The sequence below is a fragment of the Nyctereutes procyonoides genome, unplaced genomic scaffold (genome assembly GCF_905146905.1).
Source record: "Nyctereutes procyonoides isolate TBG_1078 unplaced genomic scaffold, NYPRO_anot_genome, whole genome shotgun sequence".
NCBI lineage: Eukaryota > Metazoa > Chordata > Mammalia > Carnivora > Canidae > Nyctereutes > Nyctereutes procyonoides.
In genome coordinates this window covers 9,255,375-9,279,556 of record NW_026575147.1, presented here as the reverse complement: position 1 = coordinate 9,279,556, position 24,182 = coordinate 9,255,375, and the positions used below count along the sequence as shown (strand labels likewise).

At 41.1% G+C, this 24,182-nt stretch overlaps 1 protein-coding gene across 1 annotated transcript; it reads left to right on the top strand.

The window, feature by feature from the left end:
- Window positions 1-5,799: 5,799 nt before the first annotated feature.
- On the top strand, window positions 5,800-13,200 carry CUNH2orf78 (chromosome unknown C2orf78 homolog). The gene is made up of 3 exons (XM_055312325.1): window positions 5,800-5,893; window positions 9,631-10,392; window positions 11,234-13,200. Exons 1-3 carry the CDS (start codon window positions 5,800-5,802, stop codon window positions 13,198-13,200), a joined length of 2,823 nt encoding a protein of 940 aa, XP_055168300.1.
- The last annotated feature ends 10,982 nt before the right edge of the window (window positions 13,201-24,182 follow it).

The window sequence follows — 24,182 nt, the reverse complement described above, 5'->3', positions numbered from 1 at the left end:
GTGGAGCATTTTCTTACGTACTTGTTGGCCATGTCTATGTCTTCCTCTGTGAAATTTCTGTTCATGTCTTTTGCCCATTTCAGGATTGGATTGTTTGTTTCTTTGCTGTTGAGTTTAATAAGTTCTTTATAGATCTTGGATACTAGCCCTTTATCTGATACATCATTTGCAAATATCTTCTCCCATTCTGTAGGTTGTTTTTTAGCTTTGTTGACTGTTTCTTTGCTGTGCAGAAGCTTTTTATCTTGATGAAGTCCCAATAGTTCATTTTTGCTTTTGTTTCCCTTGCCTTCATAGATGTATCTTGCAAGAAGTTGCTGTGGCCAAGTTCATAAATGGTGTTACCTGTGTTCTCCTCTAGGATTTTGATGGATTCTTGTCTTGCATTTAGATCTTTCATCCATTTTGAGTTTATCTTTGTGTATGGTGTAAGAGAAAGACTTATTGTTTATATATAAATATTTATTTGTACATATATAGTTATCTTCTCTTTTATACAAAACGGTAGAATATATGTATCCTACAATCTATCTTGGATACTGATTTTCCTAGTCAATTTATGCATACATCCGCTCTATTCTTTTTAATGCCTGGAGTGCATAATGTTTCATTGATTATAGAAAACAGGGGGATCCCTGGGTGGCTCAGCGGTTTGGCACCTGCCTTTGGCCCAGGGCGCAATCCTGGAGTCCCGGGATCGAGTCCCGCGTCAGGCTCCTAGCATGGAGCCTGCTTCTCCCTCTGCCTGTGTCTCTGCCTCTCTCTGTGTGTGTCTATCATGAATAAATAAATAAGTAAACCTTTAAAAAAAGATTATAGAAAACAATCTATAATCGGTCCAATATTGATGGACTTCTAGTTGTTTTCAGGCTTTTGTTCTCTGTTGCAGACAGGCTGCAATGTGAATGCCCTGAAATATGTTTATGTCTATATCTAAATCCCTAGAAGTAGAATTGCTGGAATGAAGGATATGTAGACTTAAAAATTTGAAAGATACTGTTACCCTCCAAAAGTATTGTATCAACCTGCACTCCCACTCACAGTGAAACTTTTATTGGATTCTTATCATGTACCAGGTATCACACCAGAGGTGGACAGTAGGTATTTAGTTCTTAGGAAAAAAAATGACTGAGAGAGAGAGAGTAGAAGCTCACATCTAAGATTTCCACACAGTGTCTGGCATAGGGATCTGTACCTGTTAGAAAAACTGAATTTTTGCTATCTGTGGAATAGCAAAGGACCAGCATGTCCTACAGTAGGTCTGAAGGCAGAATAGAGTACTGAATTCCAGGCAATAATACCTATTTTTTTGTGATTTGTATTTTTTAGTTTCTAATTTCTGTAAGTATATAAATTGTTGGTCTTTACAACCATTTGAGATCTGAATACACTGAGATTCAGAAAGATCAGAGTTATTAAATAAATTATCAAATGAATGGGTAAAAAGATGACTAGCTTTGACATTTCTGGGACAGTCAGATTCTAACCAAGTTTAAATCCACAAGCATTTACAATTCTGAAAACTTACACATTATTTAAAACAGGTCAATATTATTACATTGCTATTTGGAAAAAGAAAATATATAAGATCCCACAGCACATTTGCAAACTTACAATTTGGTACATTCAAATTTGGTGCTTAATTATAGACTACTCTTTTGGAATTTCTGAAAAAAATTTCAATAGGCATGTAGCAGCCAAAACATATGAATGGTACATATATCTATGAATATGACAATATATAAAATGTGACATAAATGTATCAGAAACTAAAAAAGGTACATCGGTCTTGGACTCTCAATTTGCTAAAAGACACAACAAGCTCAGTTATAGTTGATACAAGAAAATCCAGACCTAGGCATAATAAGGTTTTCAGAAAATATGGGAACTAGAAAAGAGTAGGCCTTAGGATGGGAGTGAGTCCAACATGAGATAAAAGAATGCCTTTATAGATATGTAGTACACTGAAATGGAAAATATGGGATCAAGGGATATTTGGACCACCAAACAGCTAAGTAGTTGACACTAACAAAATTTATCTGTATATGGTAGGGCTCTAGGTATTTAGATCTTAGAAAAAAACAAACAAACAAAAATAACTAACCTTAGGGTTTTGAGAGACCCTGGTCTTTAATTAAATCACAAACTGACAAAAGGGCAAGTAAGACAGAGCCTGCTAAGATAGACTGGATAGTTACATATATTACAATTCCCATTGATCTGAGTGTGTGCAAAATGCAGGAAGTGGGTCTGGAGAACAAGATGGGAGTGCCTGGCTGGCTCAGCTGTTATAGCACACAACTCTTGATCTCAGGGTTACAGTTTTGAACCCCACATTGGGTATAGAGATTACTTAAAAATAAAATCTTAAAAAAATACATATAGTATAAGATGGTACCCAAACCATAAAAATAAGACTTTAGGTCAAAATAAGCCTTGATGCTAAGTTCCAAAGTGTTAGACTAAGCTGTTTAGGTTATTCCTTCTCTGTTTAAGAGTCTTCTAGAGGGCAGCCCGGGTGGCTCAGCAGTTTGGTGCCGCCTGGAGACCCGGGATCAAGTCCCGTGTTGGGCTTCTGGCATGGAGCCTGCTCCTCCCTCTGCCTATTTCTCCTTCTGCCTGTGTCTCTTCCTCTCTCTCTGTTTCTTGAATAAATAAAATCTTTTTTTTAAAGAGTCTTCTAGAAGTTAGGATGATGCTGAGCTTTCAGGCTAAAGTTAAATTGCGGGAACTCTGGAGAGAAAATAGAGGGAACCAGGAAAGGCCTAACTAAGGGTCTCCCTAAATAGAACTGAATGTTAGCACTGAATATTTTAACATGTAAATATTTCACTGCTACCAGAATTTATGTTACTACACTTTCCCTCAATCTTACACCACCCACCCTAAATGTAGGAGCTATGGAATCCCTTGATCTCCATAGGAACATAGAGGAAAGAGACACTGGTCTGGCTTGCTGATACTTTCTACGGACTGTTAGCCTCACATTGTATACTGATATCATTGAACTAGGCTATCTGAGGTATGACTCTGAGGGGGGAAAATCTTGAAAAAAGATTATAAGCTTAAGCCATGTCTCTATGCTGCAACACCTCTCACAATTTCTTCTCAGATAAGCATCACCCCCATCACTGAACAAACTCATATCTCATAATAGGAAAAGTAGGCTTATAGGTGAAGTATGTCTCTCTGGAGGTCCCATCTGTAAGCTATCTTCTTGTGGGCTCTCGGCGTCTTATATCACACACCTCCTAATTTTAGCACCAGAAAAGTTCACAGGTAGATTGATCTAGGCTCTCCTACAAGCCTACCATTGAGGAAGATGACTGGATCCATAGATTTCCTCCCCTAAACCAGCTTACATCACCTAAAAATCATGAGCAGCTCAGCCCTAACGCACTTTATCAGTCACAAGAAGCAATCCAGGCTGGAAGGGACTGACTATAGGCATCTTCCTTATGCTCCGGGGCACGGTGTAACTTGCCATGGTGCCTTTCTCATGCACCCTTTCTAAAGTGTCTCCACAAAATCCATCAAGTCACATTAGTTCATGATGCTTCAAAATAAACAATCATCAAGAGGAAAACACAATATGTCTCATAATGCTGTATTCCTTAAAAATACAAGGGAAGGGATGCCTGGGTGGCTCAGTGGTTGAGAATCTGCCTTTGGCTCAGGGCATGATCCCAGGGTCCTGGTATCGAGTCCCACAGAGGGCTCCCTGTGTGGAGACTGCTTCTCTCTCTGCCTGTGTCTCTGCCTTTCTCTCTCCACGTGTCTCTCATTAATACATACATAAAATCTTAAAAAAAAAGAGAGAATCTGCCTTTGGCTCAGTTGTGATCCCAGGTTTCTGGGATCAAGTCCTGCATCGGGCTCCTTACAGGGAGCCTGCTTCTCCCTCTGCCTATGTCTCTGCCTCTCTCTGTGTGTCTCTCATGAATAAATAAATAAAATCTTTTTAAAAACACAAGGGAAAAAATGTAGAAGATAATGGAGCATTTAAAAACAACCTATATTCTATGAACATACAATAAATGATGTAAATGAGGTAATATGACCCCCAAAACTGAAAAAATATATATTCTCTTTAGTGTACAGAGTTCATGGCCATTGCTGCACTATCTAGCTGCATAAATAAATAATTTAATGACTATAAGATATTAAATACTAATTATGTAACTATGTTATTATATTATAATCAATGTTATAGAGGAATTAATATGTTATGTAAATGTTATACTAATATATTAATATAAATTTACATGTATGTAAATATATATAACTGTATGCTCTTTTTAAAATATTTTATTTATTATTCATGAGAGACACAGAAAAAGAGAGAGGCAGAGACATAGGCAGAGGGAGAAGCAGACTCCATGCAGGGAGCCTGATGTGGGACTCCATCATGGGACTCCAGGATCATGCCCCGGGCCAAAGGCAGGCACCAAACCACTGAGCCACCCAGGCGTCCCTGTATGTTCTATTAATACAAAATGAAGCCAAAATGTGTCAACTTATTTCTCACAGAAACCAAAAATCCACATGAATCTTGTTTTTCCTGTACTCTTTCATTCTGCATGTTCCCTATTCTCAATGAATGTCCTCTTCTTTCTCTAACTCTTCTCTTCTTCATTTTGCCTGATCTTGCACCCAAGCATGGCAGGCAGAGAATCCTAGAGGCCCAAGGTTCTACAGTGGCTGTTTGCAAGGGGGGAGGAGGCTACAGTAACTGCCACACTGGATACACTTAAGTGAGAAGGAAAAGGGGAAAGTATCCCAGATGCCATCAATGCCTCTTACCCATAAAAGAACAGGATGGCAGGATGCCTGTATGGCCCAAAGAGCCAGAGGTAGCAAATTATGGGCAGAAGAATTGCAACCAAATGCTGGAAAAGGAAAGGTCTGCGATCAGCTGTGTCATCCAGCTCTCTGGTATTTGCTTCTAATGGGCACAATTCATTTTGCAAAGAATCAGGCACTGAAAAGAAGACACCTGCTGCTGGAAGTTGATCAGAAGTAACACCCTCAACTGTAAGATTGCAGATCAAGGCTAGTTCCAGAAACAATGCCCATGATGAATGAGAGGAGAAGAGAGATCCAAGCCCAACCTGGCCAGGCCCAGCCTAGCCCAGCTCGTCTCAGCCCAAGAAAGTGAGGATTCAATGAGAAGAAACTGCAAGAGAAGAGCCTGTACCACATTGTTCCTCATGAAGTGCACTCAACGAACTTCACCCTATTCTTTAACCAAGTTACAAAAAGAGCTCTTTAGTCCCATCCTTTGCTTCTTAAAAGCTGCAGTAAGTTCACTAATCAGACCAATATTATTTCAGAACACCTGTAGTTTTTCAACCTAGATATGCCTTTTGTCTGTAAGGATGTTAATTAACTTTTATCAATTAACATTTATAATCATAAATGTAGACTACATGAGATAAAATATATAGAATATAAATAACTATTAGTTAGTTGTATTCATGAACATCTTTGAGAAACATTGAGATGATTTCCCTAACATAAGAGTCTGGGGAAAATGAAACTCTCACATCTATCTTGAAGCTTAGGTGCCACTGAGATGTTGTTTTAGCTCTCCTACCACTCCTTCCACCCAATCCCGGCTTCTTATTGGGAATGTGACCTCCCCATTGGCTCCCTCATACCTTTAAACTGCCTGCTTTGTGACATCATTCTCCCACCAAACTACCACCTGGTAGAATCTTGGGGTTTCCATGGAGTTGTCTGTAAACAAATTTGGATCATCGCAAGTGACCAGTAACCAGTGACCTTCGTACTGGACACATGCACTCTTTGGCTTCAGCTGCTCCAATACCCTCTAGTATCGGCTTCTTGCCCCTTGTATCTGCAGTGGATGTTTCTTCTCTAACCATGTCCGGTAAGGAAAGAAACTTTTAAAAGTTTTTTACTGGATTTTTTTTTTGCCCTAAATTTAGTAGTATATTCAAAATAGCATGGAATAATGGGGGGAAGTATTGAACTAAAACTCCAGAGTCCTCAATTTCAGTTTTGACTTTGTCATTTACTAGCTGTGTGACTTTGGACAAGTCATTCACTCACAAAATCTGTTTTTTCTTCACCTGTTACTTTAGGGTGTTAGATGGGTTGCTCTCTCTGGTCCCTTTCTTTTCTAATATTGAGTATTAAAGGGCACCCATTGAGAAAATGAAATCAGAGACTTCGTGAGAGTGTCTCGACAGAAAGAGAGAAAACCTAGGTTATATAGAAAAGTAGCAATATTTACCAAGATGTTTCATCTGTAATGGTCCCTCCACTAATATTTCAACTGTAGTATTTTAAATTCAGTACTGTTCAGAAAGTTACAGTGGCATGATTTGAAGTTTCTACCTTATGTAGTCGAAAAGGGAAAAGAGGGAAAGAGGATGGAGAAGAATGAGTTTGAGGGAGGCAAGTCTTCAAAGGTAAGGACATTCAGGATTGTTTCCCTCAGCACAGGCCAACTGAAACCAAGGGGGAGGAGAAAATATAAGAATGAAGGGGAAGCGGGGCACCTGGGTGGCTCTGCCATCATTGTCAGTTGAGGTTGAGCAGTTAAGCATCTATGTCTGCCTTTGGCTCAGGTCATGATCTTGTGAGATCAACCCCAGCATCAGGCTCCCAGGTTGATCAGTGGGGAGTCTGCTTCTCTCTCTCTCTCTCTCTCTCTCTCTCTCTCTCTCTCTCTCTCTCTCCTCTCTCTAAAATAAATAAATAAATCTTAAAAAAAAAGAATGTTGAGGAAAAGCACAGAGGAGCTCTCAAGAAAAAAAAAGAGGTAGTTTGGGATGGAATATGGAAGGGAACCAAAGATTTTAAATAAAAGCAGGAAGAGCATGAAATGAAATCTGCTTAGAGCAGGACAAAACAAAGATGATTTTAGCAAACACTTCCATTAATAGAGTAGTCAGGAAAGGAAGGCCAGAGTAGGGCATCGCAGGGAAAAGCAGCTTACAAAAAAGCCATACTCAGTTGTTTGGGTTTATGTATTGCCTCTCTGAATGCAGGTGGCAGTTAATTGCTTAAAATGTAAACATTTTAGAAATATACTTTAGAAATGATGCTTATTATCAACAAGCAACTAATAAAAATGGCTATCTGGGACACCTGGGTGGTTCAGCGGTTGAGCGTCTGCCTTTGGCTCAGGATGTGATCCTGGAGTCCCGGGATCGAGTCCCACATCTGGCTTCTTACGGGGAGCCCGCTTCTCTCTCTGTCTGTGTCTCTGCCTCTCTGTCTCTCATGAATAAATAAAAATCTTGAAATAAAATAAAATAAAAGTGGCTATCTAGGGGGCTGAAAGAAACAGAATTTTCAGTTATATTTCTGATTTTTAAGCTCTGTAGATGTTTTGCCTATTAAAAATAAGACCAAGTTTGTTTAAAAATGGCATCTCCTAGATTGAATCCTAAGGACTAATTCCTTTGTGTGATCAATAGATTCTGAATCAAGACTACTTTTCATCTCTACAGTTATTTTCTTCCCAACACAGAAGGAACACATCTGTTTTTATTTTTTTTTTCACATCTGTTTTTAGATCTTAGTTAGTGATCTAAGAAGAAAAGAAAAAGTCAAGCTCCACATCTCTAATTCCACATTTATCTAAGACAATTTTGTGGAGTCCTTTGGGTTTCCTACATTAATTTTTTTATTTGATTTTAGTGATGATGGCTTTAATTTAGACTTTGGGGGTGACATTTTCTTGGATGTTGAAGATCATTAAAATATATTTTTGGATAGAATATAAAAACCTCTGTGATGCTTTTTAAGTGTTCTCTCTTTTATTATATAATTATATTAAATATATTTTTTCATTGTTTTATTCTGATCTTATTTAGTTTTTATTTAAATTCAATTAATTAACATATAGTATATTATTAGTTTCAGAGGTAGAGTTCAGTTGAAATATACATTTCTACTAGACTTAGTATCTGTTACTTGCTGGGTAATATTCAGAAAAATGTGAATGAACACAATAATGGAATTCCTTTTTATGCATACTATTTTCCTCTCTGCTCTGTACCAGATATTATTGAAGTATTTGTCTACAAAAATTGTGACTACTTATATATGCAAATTTATATCATTTGCTGCTTGTTAGACAATTTTTACTGTTTTATCTTCTCTTTCTGTATGTACTGGCTAGGAATTCATTCAAAGTCACCTTCTGTTGTGCGCTGTGTTTTGGTTAGTAGTATTCAGCAAAATAGCTTAGGCAATATTCACTTCCATCATCTTGCATGTATGATAGAGAACTTCATTTATTAGTGAACTTATTATGCTTTGATACTTGTTACATATCCCAGTTTTCATTAATATCTATATATTTTTTCTTAGTTTTATGTTTTTCATGATTTTTCTGTCATTTCAGAACATGTCTTCCTTCAATATAAAAAGTGTAATGTATCACTTTTATTCATGTAAGAATTATTTCCATTATTATTATAACCACTTTATATATGAGTAATCTTAGGCTGAAAGAGAGTTTAAATAAATTTTTTCTCTCAAAAAGCACTTCTTGGGTGGTGTCTGGATGACTCAGTCGGTTGGGCATCTGCCTTCAGCTCAGGTCATGATCCCAGGGGCCTGAGATCTGCCCCGGCATTAAGCCCCACATCGGGCTCCTTGCTCAGCAAGGGGCCTGCTTCTCCCTCTCCCTTTGTCTGCCACTCCTCCTGTTTGTGCTCTTTCTCCCTGTCAAATGAGTAAATGAAATCTTTTTTTTTTTAATTTTATTTTATTTTTTAGTTTATTTATGATAGTCACAGAGAGAGAGAGAGAGGCAGAGACACAGGCAGAGGGAGAAGCAGGCTCCATGTACCGGGAGCCTGACGTGGGATTCGATCCCGGGTCTCCAGGATTACGCCCTGGGCCAAAGGCAGGCGCTAAACCACTGCGCCACCCAGGGATCCCTGAAATCTTTTTTTTTTTTTTTTTTAAAAAGAGCATTTCTTGAGAAACTTTCAGTCATTTTGAGGTAGGATCAGAAACCAGGTTTAAAAAGATAAGAATGGGGATCCCTGGGTGGCGCAGCGGTTTGGCGCCTGCCTTTGGCCCAGGGCGCGATCCTGGAGACCCAGGATCGAGTCCCACGTCGGGCTCCCGCTGCATGGAGCCTGCGTCTCCCTCTGCCTGTGTCTCTGCCTCTCTCTCCCTCTCTCTCTGTGTGACTATCATAAATAAATAAAAATTTAAAAAAAGATAAGAATGGCCCTCTTTTTCCTTTAAAACTTTTATTTTCAAGTAGTCTCTGTACCCAACATGGGGTTCAAATTCACAACCCTGAGATCAAAAGTCACATGCCCCTCTGACTGAGCCAGCCAGGTGACCCAAGAGGGGGACCCTTTAAATTTACCAACTGGACTGAGTGGTATGTGAACTCTAGGTAATAGCATGAAATGCACAAATAAAATGGTTATACAAATAAAATAGTTACTATAGAAGAGTACCGACCAGACTGCTTCAGCACTTAATCACCCTGTTTGGGTTTTGGTATCTCAGCAAGTGTTGGTATCAGAGGCTTCCTGGTAGCAACAACTTTAAGATAATCCTGTTCCTTAAACATAGTGAGAATTGATCCATCTCCCTGATATTTCATCACCCTCTTTTTCCCTACAGAAAATTTCCAAAATCCATCTTTACTTGGAACTCCAAACTCTCTGCAGCTGTCTCTCCCTGTGGTGAGCAATACAGCTTCCCTAACAGGAAGTGTCTGCAGCTTCTCCAGAGTGTCTGCTCCAGCTGTCAGTTCGGCATGGCTACTGCCATCAGCTTCTGGTTCCTCTTTCCAGCCACTCATGGGTAGTGCCTACCTCTACCAACATTCCAGTACAACTACGTTGTCTGGAGTTACTGGGCAGAGCCAGAGCTCCACATCAGCTGCTTCCTATCCTGGTATTTTCCGGTGGGATGTCATGGGAAGCACTAAAAAGAAGTCATCTTTAGTCAGAGACCTCACTGTGACTATCATTAACCAGGACACAGGTGTTTCTTCCATGTCTATGGCAGCCCAGTATGACAAAACTTCAGAGGCCAATAACATGCTTCCTCTGTATCCATCACTTTCTGCCAGCCTTGTTCAGGGAACACCATCTCAGATTCCAAATCAGGGACACAGCCTATCACTTCCCTATCAGGAAGGAAGCCAGGTATACTACTATAATCAAGGCACACTGGGGCCTCTACTGTCTGCAGAACTTGGCCCCTGTCTGCAATCCTATGGCTCTGTGTCCTACATGGGAAGTAGGGCCTCTGCCCCTCAACCAGAAATGGTGATGGTACTCAAGGAGGTTCAGCCCACAAATGTTCTACCACCAGCCTCTGATTCTGGAATATACTACACTGTGTCAGCTCAACCCATCACAGAAACAAGTTTTCAAGGTGAGTAGAAATAGCAAGAGGGAGAGAAATAAGGTCAGCATTCAAAAATCAGGTCAGATCTGGAGCTGAGAAGTACTGAGTCCACAGACAGGCAGAATTTAAGTCCTGAGTTTTTAATAACCACTACCCTCGCTCAGTGCTCTCCACTTTTAGACTCTATTTAAAAACACTTAGTAGAGGTGCGAGGTGGGCACACTGTAATGGCTATCTATGCTATAGGTCGAAGAACCCCAAGAACATACCAAGGGCTACCACACTTTGCACTGCTGTAGCCGATCACCTTCCGTGTACTATCACACTGCAGTGAACTCTCTTCCCTGAGCTACTGCTTCAGGGTCTTTGGAAAGCATTTTGAAACTCTTATTGTGATGATGCCTGTTTAAATTTCCCTCACTTCCTTAATCTACACCAAGATTTAAGACCCTGTGTTCTGAGATCCTGTCCAAAGCAAGCAGGCTAAGAATTTATCCTCACTTACATATTTTATCAGGAAGAGCTCCACTCTCCCTCTCCTAGTCCATGATGTCAAGTATTCTTATTCTCTAAGGAAAGTAGAGAGACTTGAAGTGACCCTATATGAGAATGCTTGGCTTTGTTAAACATTTCATAATATAAAAAAAATCACTTTTACCTGACATAACAACCCTATAAAATACAAAGAAAATCAAACATCAATGACATCGAATGATCACCAGTAAGAGTTAGAAGTCACCTCCCATCTCCTAAGAAGATCTGGGAGAACTGCCTTGCCCATTGCTAGAAGGTGCATGATTTCTGTGTTAGTTTCTAAGGGGAGCATCTCACTTACCAGGAAATGACTTTTTTCTTGATTTCTTTGTAGTGATGGAGACCTCCCTGGGGATGGAGACGTCCCTAGGGTTGCAACCTCCAAGTCAGGCATTTTGTCTGCCACAAACTCCAGAATTCCCCAAGTCCTGCAGTAGCAGAAATATCCAGATGCTTGAAAGTAACCCACCACCTGAACTTGGAGACATCTCTATGATAGCTCCAGTCCAAAGTTCTAGTAATGTCCTGGTACTGCCTCCAGCTCCCAGCCAGAAACAAACAGAGAATAAGAATTTGGATGATATTAAAACCAAGCTTTCAAAGCCTCTGGATGCCTACCAGATCCCGATAGAAAACCAAGATCCTCCACTACTTCCTTTAGAAATTCCTGATATTCACCACCTCTTGGCCTCCATTGACCCTCCTGGTCAGGAGGAACAGCCAGGTTCTGAAGACACCGATCTGGGAAAAAATGGCCCGAGTCTTGAGAACCAAAGGATCCTTGAAAATGGGATTGAATCTAGTGGTGGTTTTGCAGACGTAGCTACACTGGTGAAGGACATTCATCTTCCCCAGCTCTTTAATTCCTTGAAAGACCTTGATAAATCCAAAGGTGCCAAGGCGATCAAAGCCAAAGATACCAGAGTCATCAAGTTGAACCAGGTGCAAGAAAAGTCAAGTGTCATAAAGGCTCCCTCTGATCAAGTCATGAAGAACAAACATAAAGCCACTGAGCCTATCAATGATGCTCCCAAGGCCAAAATCCAGGCAAAAAACTCAGAGTGCCTGTTAGGGGGAGATGTGGTTATTTGTGATGCTGTAGACAGTGACAGGGCTCCAGTGAACACGGCCAAACATTCCAACAGCAAATCTCAGAAAGCTGCATCCAGCAGGACCAGTAAAGCTAAGAGCCATGGGCAGGAAAAGACCAAAAGGACCAGAGAAAACAACCCCAAGAAAGCTGAAGAAAGTAAGCAGTCAGGGAACAAAATCAAGGCAGAAGAGAAGCCAACCATTCCCAAGAGGAAGCGGAAGAAAAATCAACCCGAGCTTAGTCAAGAGAACTTTAAGAAGCCTCGAAGCTGCCTAGGCATGCACATGTTGGAGTCTGTGCAGGTTTTTCATGCACTGGGGAAGAAGAGTGATAAGAAAACTGGACTGTCTTCCTCCCGGCCTCTGGTAAGCTCCAGCAACCCAAAAGATGCCCGGCCATCCCCAGCTATCAAACCATGGCTTAATACTACACGTGAAGGTAAAGGTCCTGAGAAAAATCAAATCAAAGCCCAGAAACCAGACAGGGGTGCTGACGAAGAGTGTTCATCTCCATCCCAGTATGAGCTGCCACCCCCTGGGAAGGTCAAGTTGGTGCCTTTGCCTTTTCCAATCTTCGAGAAGCCTCGACCTCGACCTGTTCCACGGAGGCCACAGTCTCTGGCCTCACATCGTTCTGCTGTGGCTCACCCTGCCAGGCCTGGTTCTACCAGCTCAGCTCAACCTGCTGCAGCCAACCTATCCCGGCCGACTCCTGCCTCCTTGACAGGTCCTGCCAGGCCTGCTCGGCCAATTTCAACCAATCCCACACAGCCAATTTCAACCAATCCCACACGGCCAATTTCAACCAATCCCACACGACCAGGTTTGACCAACCCTATCCGGCCTAGTGTCCCACAATCTGCTGTCTCTAGGCCTGCACCCTACAAAATGTCATCTTCCACTTCTCTCCAGCGGGAGCCCATTCCCACTGCTGTGACCAAGCGCCAGTCTCCACCCAAACCTCAAAACCAATTTCTACTCGAAGACTTCAGCTTGCAACCAATTCCATGGAGGAAACCCAATGTTCCTGAGCCAGTGATGTCAAAGCCCATCACAGAAGAGCAGAGGCCAGAGCGGGAGGCCATGAAGAGGCAGGCGCAGCTAGAGCGTGAGAATGCTGCCAAATACACTTCTTTGGGGAAAATGCAATTTTTCATTGAGAGGGAAAAGGAAATGGAAATTTCTCAATACTATGGCTATGCAATATAAGGGCTATTAGGAGTGTTGGTACCCAGAGGGGTTTATTCATATTATAGATAGAAATAAATTCATATTATTATAGATATTTATTCATATTATAGATAGATATAAATTCATATCATTATAGATAATATTTATTCATATTATAGATAGATACAAATTCATATTATTATAGCTAATATTTATTCATATTATAGATATAAATTCATATTATTATAGATAATATTTATTCATATTATAGATATAAATTTCTCTATTTATTTGGATATATTTTAAAACTTAATAAAACATAATAAATATAATTGATAAGAAATAAAGAATCCTTTTGAGTTCTGAGATGCTGTTAACTGTGGCTTTTCTTTGGTGGGGATCAGGATCAAAGGCTGTGTGAGAAAGAATTGTATGGGAGAATGAGGGAGAAGGATAAGAAAAGAGGAAGTAACTTGGTTCAGGCCTAAGAAGGCCAAAAGGCGAGAGATTTTTATGGCTTTTTATAAAAAGCAGGAGTGGGGGAAATGGCAGAATCAGGGTCTGAGGTTAGGACTAAAAGGATACATTTTGAAAAGAATAAAAAATGATAGAAGATGAGTCTTGGCGGACTAGGAAAAATGTGAAGCCTCTAGTGGAGGTTGGCCTTATGTCCCATGTCCACCAGATAGGTATTTTAGAAAACAAGAGACTCAAGACACACCTCCAAAAGGTTTGAGTTGCCTTATCCATCCATGTATGACTGTAGCTGGGCAAGGTTAAGTACAAATCACAGGGGAGTGTACCAAATGGATGGCAAGGGCTCCCAGTTATCCTGGGGGCAGCTGATACCAGGAGCCTAGCCAAGTGCACTGCTGCAGGAGGAGGGCCATCATCCAGAGGCCCTCCGTTTAGTAATCACCGTTTACTAAACACCGATGCACCAGGCCCGCGAATGCACTGCTTCAGTTAACCCGCAGAACAACAGGCAAGACTAGTACCACTATGCCACTTTACTAGTGAGACTCCGCAACGGGCTTAGATCGCACTGCCCACAGAGGAAGGAGGCTTCGGTTTGAGGCCTATATGCCCCCAAAGCCTTCAGGATTTCCAAGCGCGGCCAACCTGGCTTTCAGAGCACAGCGACCGGAGGTTACCGGTGGTCACGACCAAACTTCTGAAGGGACCTAAACGCTAACTTGAGGGGGCCTGCCAGGTCGTCCTCCATGGACGTCCTCTAAACGCGACCAACCGAAGCGCTCGAGAAAAATCCGCTGGAAGGGTCCCTCCTCGCAAGGTAAGAGCGGTGGGCGCACGAGGACGCTGGATGGTGCTCCCAACACCTGCAGCACGCAGGCGCCAGGGGTCTAGCCGCTCTCCCTGGGACCTCTCCCTGGGACCTCGTGGGGCAGCTGCAGGGAGGAGGGTTGGGGGAGAGGAGAGGAGGAGGCGGGGGCGGAAAGGTAATGAAGTGGGGGGAGGAGGGAGATGGGGACCGAGGAAAGTCACCTGGTGTGGGGGGGAAACCGGTAATTTGCATTTAAAAAATTATTTTGGGGACGGCCCCGCTGGCTCGGCGGTTTAAGCGCCGCCTTCAGTCCAGGGCGTGATCCTGCAGACCCGGGATCGAGTCCCACGTTGGGCTCCCTGCATGGAGCCTGCTTCTCCCTCTGCCTGTGTCTCTGCCTCTCTCTCTCTGTGTCTCTCATGAATAAATAAATAAAATCTTTTAAAAAAATTATTTTGTATTGAGCTATAGTTGGCATATCACAAAATTCACTTTTTGAAACTGTAAATTCGGTGTCATTTAGTACCTACACAAGCTTGTGCAACCATCACCATTATCTAACCCTTAATATTTTCATCACCCCAAAAAGAAACCCCCTTAACCCTTAGCAGTCACTTCTCATTCCCTCCTCCCTCCAGCCCTTGGTAACCACGGATCTTCTTTCTGTCTGGATTTGCCTTCTCTGGACGTTTCATTTGTATGAAATAATAAAATATGTGACCTTTGTGTCTGACTTCTTTCACTTAGAATAGTGTTTTCAAAGTTTATCGGTGTTGTAGTGTGTCTACCTCGTTGCTTTTTAGGACTGCAATATTCTATTGCATGGTTCTGTATTTGTTTAATCATCAGTTGGTGGACATTTGGGTTGTTTCTCCCAGTATTTTACACTTACGGAGAGTTTATTCACTCCATTTCACGATAATGAGATAGGGTCGGAGACTGTCAAAAATTTGCCCAAGAATAAGAGCTAGCAATTAGGGAAGCTGGGGTTTGAACTCAGGCGGTCAGATTTCAGAGGTAATAAATTCACATGATAGGACAAACTACAAAAAGTATTCAACAAATACCCAGCTGCTATTTCCCTGCCCCGTTAGAGACATCTACTTTTGCCACACTGTGAATCCTTCCAGAGAAATTATGTCTCAACATGTATGTATCACAATCTGTTGACTAATTAGTCCCACTGATTTGTAATGTCACTTTTATAGCATGTTAAATTTTTATATGTATTTGTATTACTTTTTTCAGAATTTTCCTGCCTTTTTTTGGCCAATCTTTTATATTTGCCATTTCTCTAGAATGTTTTTATCTTCTTTTGATTTTTAAAAAATTTCCTATTTTTCTTGTTTGTTTCTCTTAAGGAGTTTTCTGTTATAATGTTTTTTTTTAAGTCTTCATGTCTGAAACTTTAAATTTTATTTTAAATTCTGTCCTGAGCTCTATCATCTCACTTAATTCTGATTTATGTTGTTCTTCCATCTTATTTTTTTGTTATGGTAAAATATACATAACACAAAATCGGCCATTTAACCACTATTAAGTACAGAATTCAGTGGCATTAGGTATATCCATGATGGAGACGCCTAGGGAGCTCAGCGGTTGGGCACTTGCCTTTGGCTTAGGTCCTGATCCCAGGATCTGGGATCGGATCCCACATCATGCTTTTGTGAAGAGCCTGCTTCTCCCTCTGCCTCTGCCTCTGCCTCTGCCTACGTCTCTGTCTCTCTCTCTCTCTCTGTGTGTGTCTCTTATGATAAATAAATCTTTTTTTAAAAAAGTATATCCATGATGTAGTGCACATTTGAAATAATCATGCCCAAAAATTGAGCAGGACTCCAGAAAAGACTGAGGCAGCAGCCTAGTTTTTGAATCTCCCCAACCTTCTCATAGAAATAGATCAACAAAACCCAAAATACCATTTACCATTTCCAGAACTTTTTCATCACCCCAAAGAGAAACTCGAGCCATTTGACATTAACTTCCCCTTGCCTTTCCGGCCCCATATTCTTTCTCATCTTTTGCATTAGGTCTTCTAATGTCTTTTAGCTTATTTTGAAATGACCTGTTCCAATTTTAATGTTTTGTGAGCCAGTCCTTTCTGACTTGCTTTCCTTGTCTGAGGTGATGCTATTCAGCTCCTTATTCTCATTTTCTTATGCTACCTGTAGAGGCCACTTTTTAGGCAAACAGGCTAGACCAACGGGATGTAGAAAAGGCCCACAACGATGACCTGGCTGGATGCAGATGGGCCCTTTGGGCACCCACCTCAAAATATCCATAGGCCCTAACTAACCAACAGACTACTTACAACCAGGTACAGTTAGCGTAAAAGGGAAACTTCCAAACATCCCCTCCCTCCTCACCTTCCTGGTTTAAATACAGCGCCAGGCCACCGACTGTCTCCTTGCAAACCGCCTCCCCTCTGTTGTCCTGGGGCCATTCCCTTGCAGTGTATTCAATAAACTCCTATCTCCTTTGTTCTGCGTGGGTGAATTCTTTCACCTCCAGGGCCACTGGCTTCCACTGCATCCTCGCCCCACATTTGGGGGCCCCCATTTGATCCAATTGAGAGAAATACCACACCACCTTTGTGTAGGACTAGATCTCTTTTTTCTTCTCTTTGTATCTACTTCTCTAAACATGCACAGAATGGAACTGCCAATCTGCCCTCCCCTCCAGCAAAAAATCTGGTCTATGCAGCTCTTTCTTCATCTCAGGTCATAGTAATACTTTTTCCAGAAAAAGAGAAAGTGTAAGGAGCCTTCATAGTCATTTGACTACTTTCTTTCCCTCCCAGCCACACATCCAGAACATTAACAAATTCCATCTGCCTTACCTTCAAATTGTATCGAGAACTTGTCTACTTCTGACCACTTTTCTCCCTTTCCACTCAAGTCCAAGCTCCTGTCATTCCCTGCCTGGGTTAATGGCAGAGCCTCCTAACTCAGATGTTCCCAAATTTTGTATATTCACTGAGCCGTTCGTGTCTCACCTATAGGCTCAAACAAATACTTAACAGTCCCATTTATTAAGTAGTTAGGTGCCAAAAATGTAGTAAGTATTTATGCCTGCAGTAGGCTTCATAATGGTCATCCAAAGAGATCAGGTCCTAATCCCTGAAACCTGTAGATATTACTACCTTATTTAGAAAAAAAAGATCCTTGGGTGTATATGTGATTAATGAAGGATCTTGACATGGAGAAGTTATCCCAGCTTAGTGAGGTGGGTCCTAAAAGGAATCATATATGTCCCTTTATTTATTTATTTATTTATTTATTTATTTATTTATTTATTTAGTATTCTCTACGTCCAGTGTGGGGCTCAAGAGTCACATGCCCCACCAACTGAGCCAGCCAGGCGCCCTTCACATGTGTCTTTATAAGATCAAGGCAGGAATTTGATACAGACAGCGGAGGAAAAAGCAAGGTGACCATGGAAGCAAATCTTGCATCAGAGCTGCACGAAGCAAGGAATGAAATCCTCTCCAAGAGCTTCTGGAGGGAGTATGGCCCTGCTTATACCTTAATTTTGTCCCAGGGGCACTGATTTCAGACTTCTGGCCTCCAGAACTGTGAAAAAATAAATTTCTGCTTTTATAAGCCACCAGGTTGTGGCGATTCATTAGAGTAGCTACAGGAAAAATGCTCTAGTAACACAACACATTGTGCGATAATATAATACTCCAACAACTAAGGAGACATATGAAAAAAATAGCTGTAAGTGAAAAGAAAAAATATTTTTATTTCACTCTTAAATAACCACAATTGCTTGATAAATGGAGATTGTGTGAGTGTTGGGCACTGCACAACATCTCAAAACTTGGACTGAAATTGGACACTGCCAGCCTCATTTCCTGCCCCACATTAATTTTCAAAAAGTATTGGCTTTTCAGTGCAGGTGCTGCCAAAAACCCAGCTTCACAAAGATATGGCAGCGCCAAAAGGAAAATAGTATGACCTAATGTTGAAACTGTGAACCACCTACTAGCTGGAAGCTCACACGATATCTGACAGATGTCAGTATTGCTGTGGATCCTTCAAAAATTTAAAATATTTTGCTGCACATGGGTGAATTTGCCATGGTATCTTGGGGGCACCCCAGTGTACCTTGTGAACACAGTCCAAACTGGTTTCTCAGCTCCCACCCTTGCCTCTCTAAAATTTGTCAACACAATCACTGTAATGGTCCTTCTAAAACACAAATCGGATCCTACCTTTCTTCTGTTAAAACCTTCTCATGGGTCCTCATTTTTCTGAGTCAAACCCAATGTCCCTACAATGGCTTATATGGTCCTACCTACATTCAGGGGTCAGCAAACTATAAAGAGCCAGACAGTAAATATGTTTGTCTTTGTGGACCAGATGGTCTCTGTCTCAACTACTCAACTTGGTAGTTGTAGCATGAAAGCAGCCACAGAAAATACATGAAAAAATGAGCATGGCTATGTCTCAATAAAACTTCATTGACAAAGTCAGGTCACACTGTAGTTTGCTGATCCCTATATCCTACATGACCGACTGCTATGGTTCCTTTTGCTCATCTCCACTCCAGTCACACTCTGAGTCCTCACTGTTCCTTAAGTTTACCAGCAAGCTCCTGGCTCAGGGCCTTTGTACTTGCTATTTCTTGCCTGGAAGGCTCTTCTTACCTCTGAGTCTTCACTCAAATTTTTTCAGTGGAGGTTTACCTGAGCACACTATTTGAAACTGCAACTGTCTCCCCGTACTTCTCCCTTCCTTCAATCTTTTCCCTTTTCTCCCATAGCAGTTAGAATCTTCTAATAGACTATGCAATTTACTTGTTTAACATGATAATTGTTTATAATCTGTCACTCCCTCACCCTTCACTAACATGTAAGATCTTTGAGGGCATGGTTTTTTGTTTTTTGTTTGCTTTGTTCACAGATATATACCCAAGGCCTTGAGCAATGTTTGGCACATAGTACATACACAATAAATATCAGCTGACTGAATGAACAAATATTTTTCAAAGAGTGTAAGTATGGTGGCATGAAATTTTTCTCCCATTCAAAGATATAGTGCCTAGTTATATGGAGGTATTTTTGCAAAGAAATATGTAAACCAAATATAAAATTATATAATCCCTCAACCTGAAGTGTTCAATTCAAAAAGCCCTAAGGTTTATTATCTTAACTCATTTAACTTATAACATTTAACTCTTGTTGAAATTTACAATCTTCAGAATGTCAATCTTACCTAAAACAAATGGCTTTGAGTTATTAGGAACCAAATTATAAAACTCACAGCTAACTAGCAAGTGACAAAGGAATAGAATGTCTAAAATAAAACTGACCCCTTATGTATATATTTAAGCATTAATTGTAACAATATACACACATTAAAAACCTTTCCAAGCATGCCTAAGAACAAATTTTCCCAACTAGAAATTCTTGGCAATGCAGTTACCAGTTTTCAAACTATAGGTGGAGCTCCAAACCTCAGATTCATCTTGATGTTGCCAATTTTACTGTAGCTATCTTCTCAAGAAACAACTTATTCATCAGGTTAATTCCAAGATCAACTGAATAGGAACATAATTTGCATGGATGTGCAATGTTGTATATGTTGCAATATGTCACCATTAAAGATCCCAATACATTTGCTGCATTTCCCCCCTTTTTTTGAACAACGCATTCTACATCTTTTTAAAAAGTATTTATTTTTAAAATTCTATGTATCATTTTGTATTCCCAATGGGTTCACAGCAAAAATTTTAACAATGTAAACAATTTCTCATTAGTACACATTTCATTTCTACTTTCAGAGGACTCCCATTCCCTACAGATGTTCAAAATAGGCTGTTTCGGGGCACCTGGGTGGCTTCGTTGGTTAAGCACCTGCCTTTGGCTCAGGTCATGATTCCAGGGTCCCAGGATTAAGCCCTGTGACAGGCTCCCTGCTCAGCAGAGATTCTGCTTCTCCCTTTCCCTTTGCAGCTCCCCCTGCTTGTGCTCTCTCTCTCTCTCTCTCTCTCTCAAATAAATAACATCTTTTTTTTTTTAATCTTAAAGAGAAGAAGAAAATGGGGACACCTGGGTGGCTCAGCAGTTGAGCGTCTGCCTTTAGCTCAGGTCGTGATCCCGGAGTCCAGGGATCAAGTCCTACATCAGGCTTTTCACAGGGAGCCCGCATCTGCCTCTGCCTATGTCTCTGCCTCTCTCTGTGTGTCTCTCATGAACAAATAAAGTCTAAAAAAAAAGAGAGAGAGAGAAGAGGAAGTTATTAAAATAGGCTGTTTCAGTGTTTCAGGGCATGGAGTTCACTAGCATCCCCTTGAGAAACTTAATCATCTTTTAAAAACCTTTTTCCCTGTGGATGACTCTAAATTCTCATCCATGAGGGCCTTATAACAATGAAAACTGAGTTTTTCTTTGTTATTATTGTAGACCCATTGCCTGACAGAGTCCTGAACATGATGCATACTCAATAAATACTTGCTCAATTAATGAAGGTGTCTAGTTATGGAGGCTTCCTGCTCCTAGCTCTAACTGCCTTGTAGAGAAGACTTGATCTAAGAGTATAATGGACTCTATTTTTCATTGTTCATTTCAGCTATCACCATAATTGGCTAGCCATCTTTGTAATTAATTTTGGGGACAGTGAGACAGCATTTATTTTAACAATATTTGAATATTCAACAATCTTTATTGAGTGTCTTCTGGGATCCCAAGCTACTCGAGGTACTGGGGATATACCTGGGAGCAAGCAAAAAAAAAAAAAAAAGCCCCTATCTTCCTGGAGATAATATTTTACAGGGGAATGAAAGACAATAATCAATCTAGATCCTAAAAGAACAAAGGGGACAGTGGTAAGGACTAAGAGAAGATTTAAAACAAGGCTGAGTGATAGAGGGTGACTGAGTGGCTACCTAGAGTGTATGGTCGGAGAAGGTGACATGTAATCTGATGTGTGAATTACAAGATAGAGCCAGCCAAGTGAAGACCAGAGTAAGAGCATCTCAGGAAGAGGAAACAGCTGTGCAAATGTCTAGACTGGAACAGCTGATGTTCAGACAGTGTGGTGGAGACTAGTAAGCAAGAGAGAGAGAGTAGGATTTGAAGTCAGAGAGACAGCAGGAGTCAAGTAACTCTGTAAGCCAGGGTGGGGAGTTTGGATCTTTTTTTTAAGATGTTATTTATTTATTCATGAGAGACAGAGAGAGGGGGAAACAGGCTCCCTGTGGGGAGCCCGATGCAGGACTCAATCCCAGCACCCCGGGTATTACACCCTGAGTCAAAGACAGATGTTCAACCACTGAGCCACCCAGGTGCCCCGAGTTTGGATTTTTTAATTCCAAGTGTCATGGGAAGTAATTGAAGGGTTTTAAACCCAGAAGCAATAGAACCCGATTTTTGTTTTAAAAAGAATATTATCTGCTGTTGTAAGATTGCATTGAAGTAGGTAAGAATGGATGTCATTTCTATACTAACGAGATTGCCTTGCCCCTCTAGCTATGTCATTCACCATAGGAGTAACAAGGAGGCAGCTGATATGTGCCTTGTTTTTAGCTTCCCCACAAAGCCCATGTGGGCATTTTCTCTCTATTCTGATGCTATATATTGAGGTAAGAATTTTGCCTTTTAGGAGTCATTTGCTGCTGCCCAGGAATGATCAGGTAGGAATAAACATACAGGAGTGCAGGAGTCTGTGACACTGAACTTTGCAAGAGGTCATATGGAGACTGTTATATTCAGGGGAAATGTACTGACTAGGTGTGGGTGCCAGAAAGGAGCACCATAATTCCTAGCGTGGCCTTTGCCCAACAAGGGAGCTGCTGAAGCACATTTGGTGACAGGATGCCTCCAACCTTTGGGGCAGGAGTAAGTAGAATATTGTCTTCAGTTATGCCAAGAGCCAACATAATTCTTGTAGTGCTAATTTCCTACTCGTCATGTACAAAATTGTTCAGTTTTCAACTTTCCTAGTTAATCAGAAAATGAAGAATGTCAGCTGTTGACCTTGGCCAGTGTTTTCTTGCTTGTTGTGTCTGGTCCCTGCAAAGCCAAGAGTGCTGACCACTTGCCCCAGAGGCCAAAAACTGTTCAATATTTACTAATTCCCTCCCCGAATGAACCAGATCCTATTTACTGCATCCTCTTAGCCATTATCTTAAGAACTGGCATCACCTGGACATATCTCTTTTCTAGTATCAAGGACAGTCTGTATGTGATACTTGTTGAGTTTGAGATTATTCACACCCCTTGTGTTTCCCATTCATAGCTTCGTAAAGGCTTCTCATCATAGTCTTAACATCTAGCACATTTGTAAACTCTGTTAACTTGTTAACATTACAAAGAAGATTTAGTTTCTGGAAACTGTGCTTAACGGGAACAGCTGCCTCTGTCCCCCCACCCCCCCCCACAGGCTCTGCTTCTGCCTGTACTTGCACAATAACAATATCTACCTGCTGGGTTTGTTCATGGCTGTATCCCTAACAACTAGAACAGAAGCTGGCACATAGTAAATGCTCAACAAATATTTACGGAGAGGTTGAATGGGTTGGATTTTGTCCTGCGTTGGCTCCAACTAAATTGTATGCCTTCCCTATGATCAGCACCCCTAGCGTCTCAAGTTCTTAAGGCTCTACCCATGATGTTTACAATCTGAAGGGAAAGTGTCAATAGAAAAAATAATTCTGAAGACCCATTAGAGTGCCTTTTACAACTGTCTTGTTATCTGCAGAGGATCCAGGAGAATTGATAGTGGATCCTTGTACTGACATGCATATTTATGCTTGTAGGGGAGAAAGAATCTGGTAAGGGCTTTCAGCGGTAAGTCTGAAAAGCCAATGACCATATAGAATCCCTTTGGGAAAATCCTAGAGACAGATACACAACAGCAAGTCAGAGAAATTAGAGATCTGGATGCTGACCTAGTGGAAGGGGTAAAACCAGTGCAGAGGCTTTCAGCAAGATGGTGAAGGATAGATCATGTCATCACATTAACAAACTTAGAGGGAGGGTCTCCATATTTGGTGGGTAAAGTATCCCCGGAGAGCAGAAAGTTTCAGAGTGGTGATATACAAAATCTCCTGAGAAAGAATGAGTAGCAGGCTTGAAGGACGTTTTTAGAAAGAGGCTGTGCATGTTCTCCCACATACACACGCCCGTACACAGAATATGTCACTGTTTGTATTTGGTGTAAATAACCTCCTGTCCCGGCTGCAGGGGCAGGAACTGTGTCATACAGATCTTTGTGTCTACATTGCTTTGCACAGTGGCCCTTAGAAATTAAACACTCATTTTTAATAAATTGTATTGGTGTTCTAACATTAAAAAGTTACTCTTAAGTTCTTTTCTAGGCAATAAAAGCGATTGCCTAATACCCGAGGTTATCCATTTTGTGTAGGAAGTAACACAAAAAAACTGAAATTTTCAGTTTTTCTTTCACCAATTTAGAAAGCCTGGTTACTTTAGCCAGCTACTTGCATCAACAATCCCTTCTTGAAGGGAGAAGAAATGTGTGGGAGATATCAGAAAGGGAGACAGAACATAAAGACTTCTAACTCTGGGAAATGAACTAGGGGTGGTGGAAGGGGAGGAGGGCGGGGGGGGGTGAATGGGTGACGGGCACGGAGGGGGACACTTGACGGGATGAGCACTGGGTGTTGTTCTGTATGTTGGTAAATTGAACACCAATAAAAATTAATTTATTAAAAAAAAACAATCCCTTCTTGAACGTTGATTTGTGGATTTGTGTGAATGTGGCACAGGGGC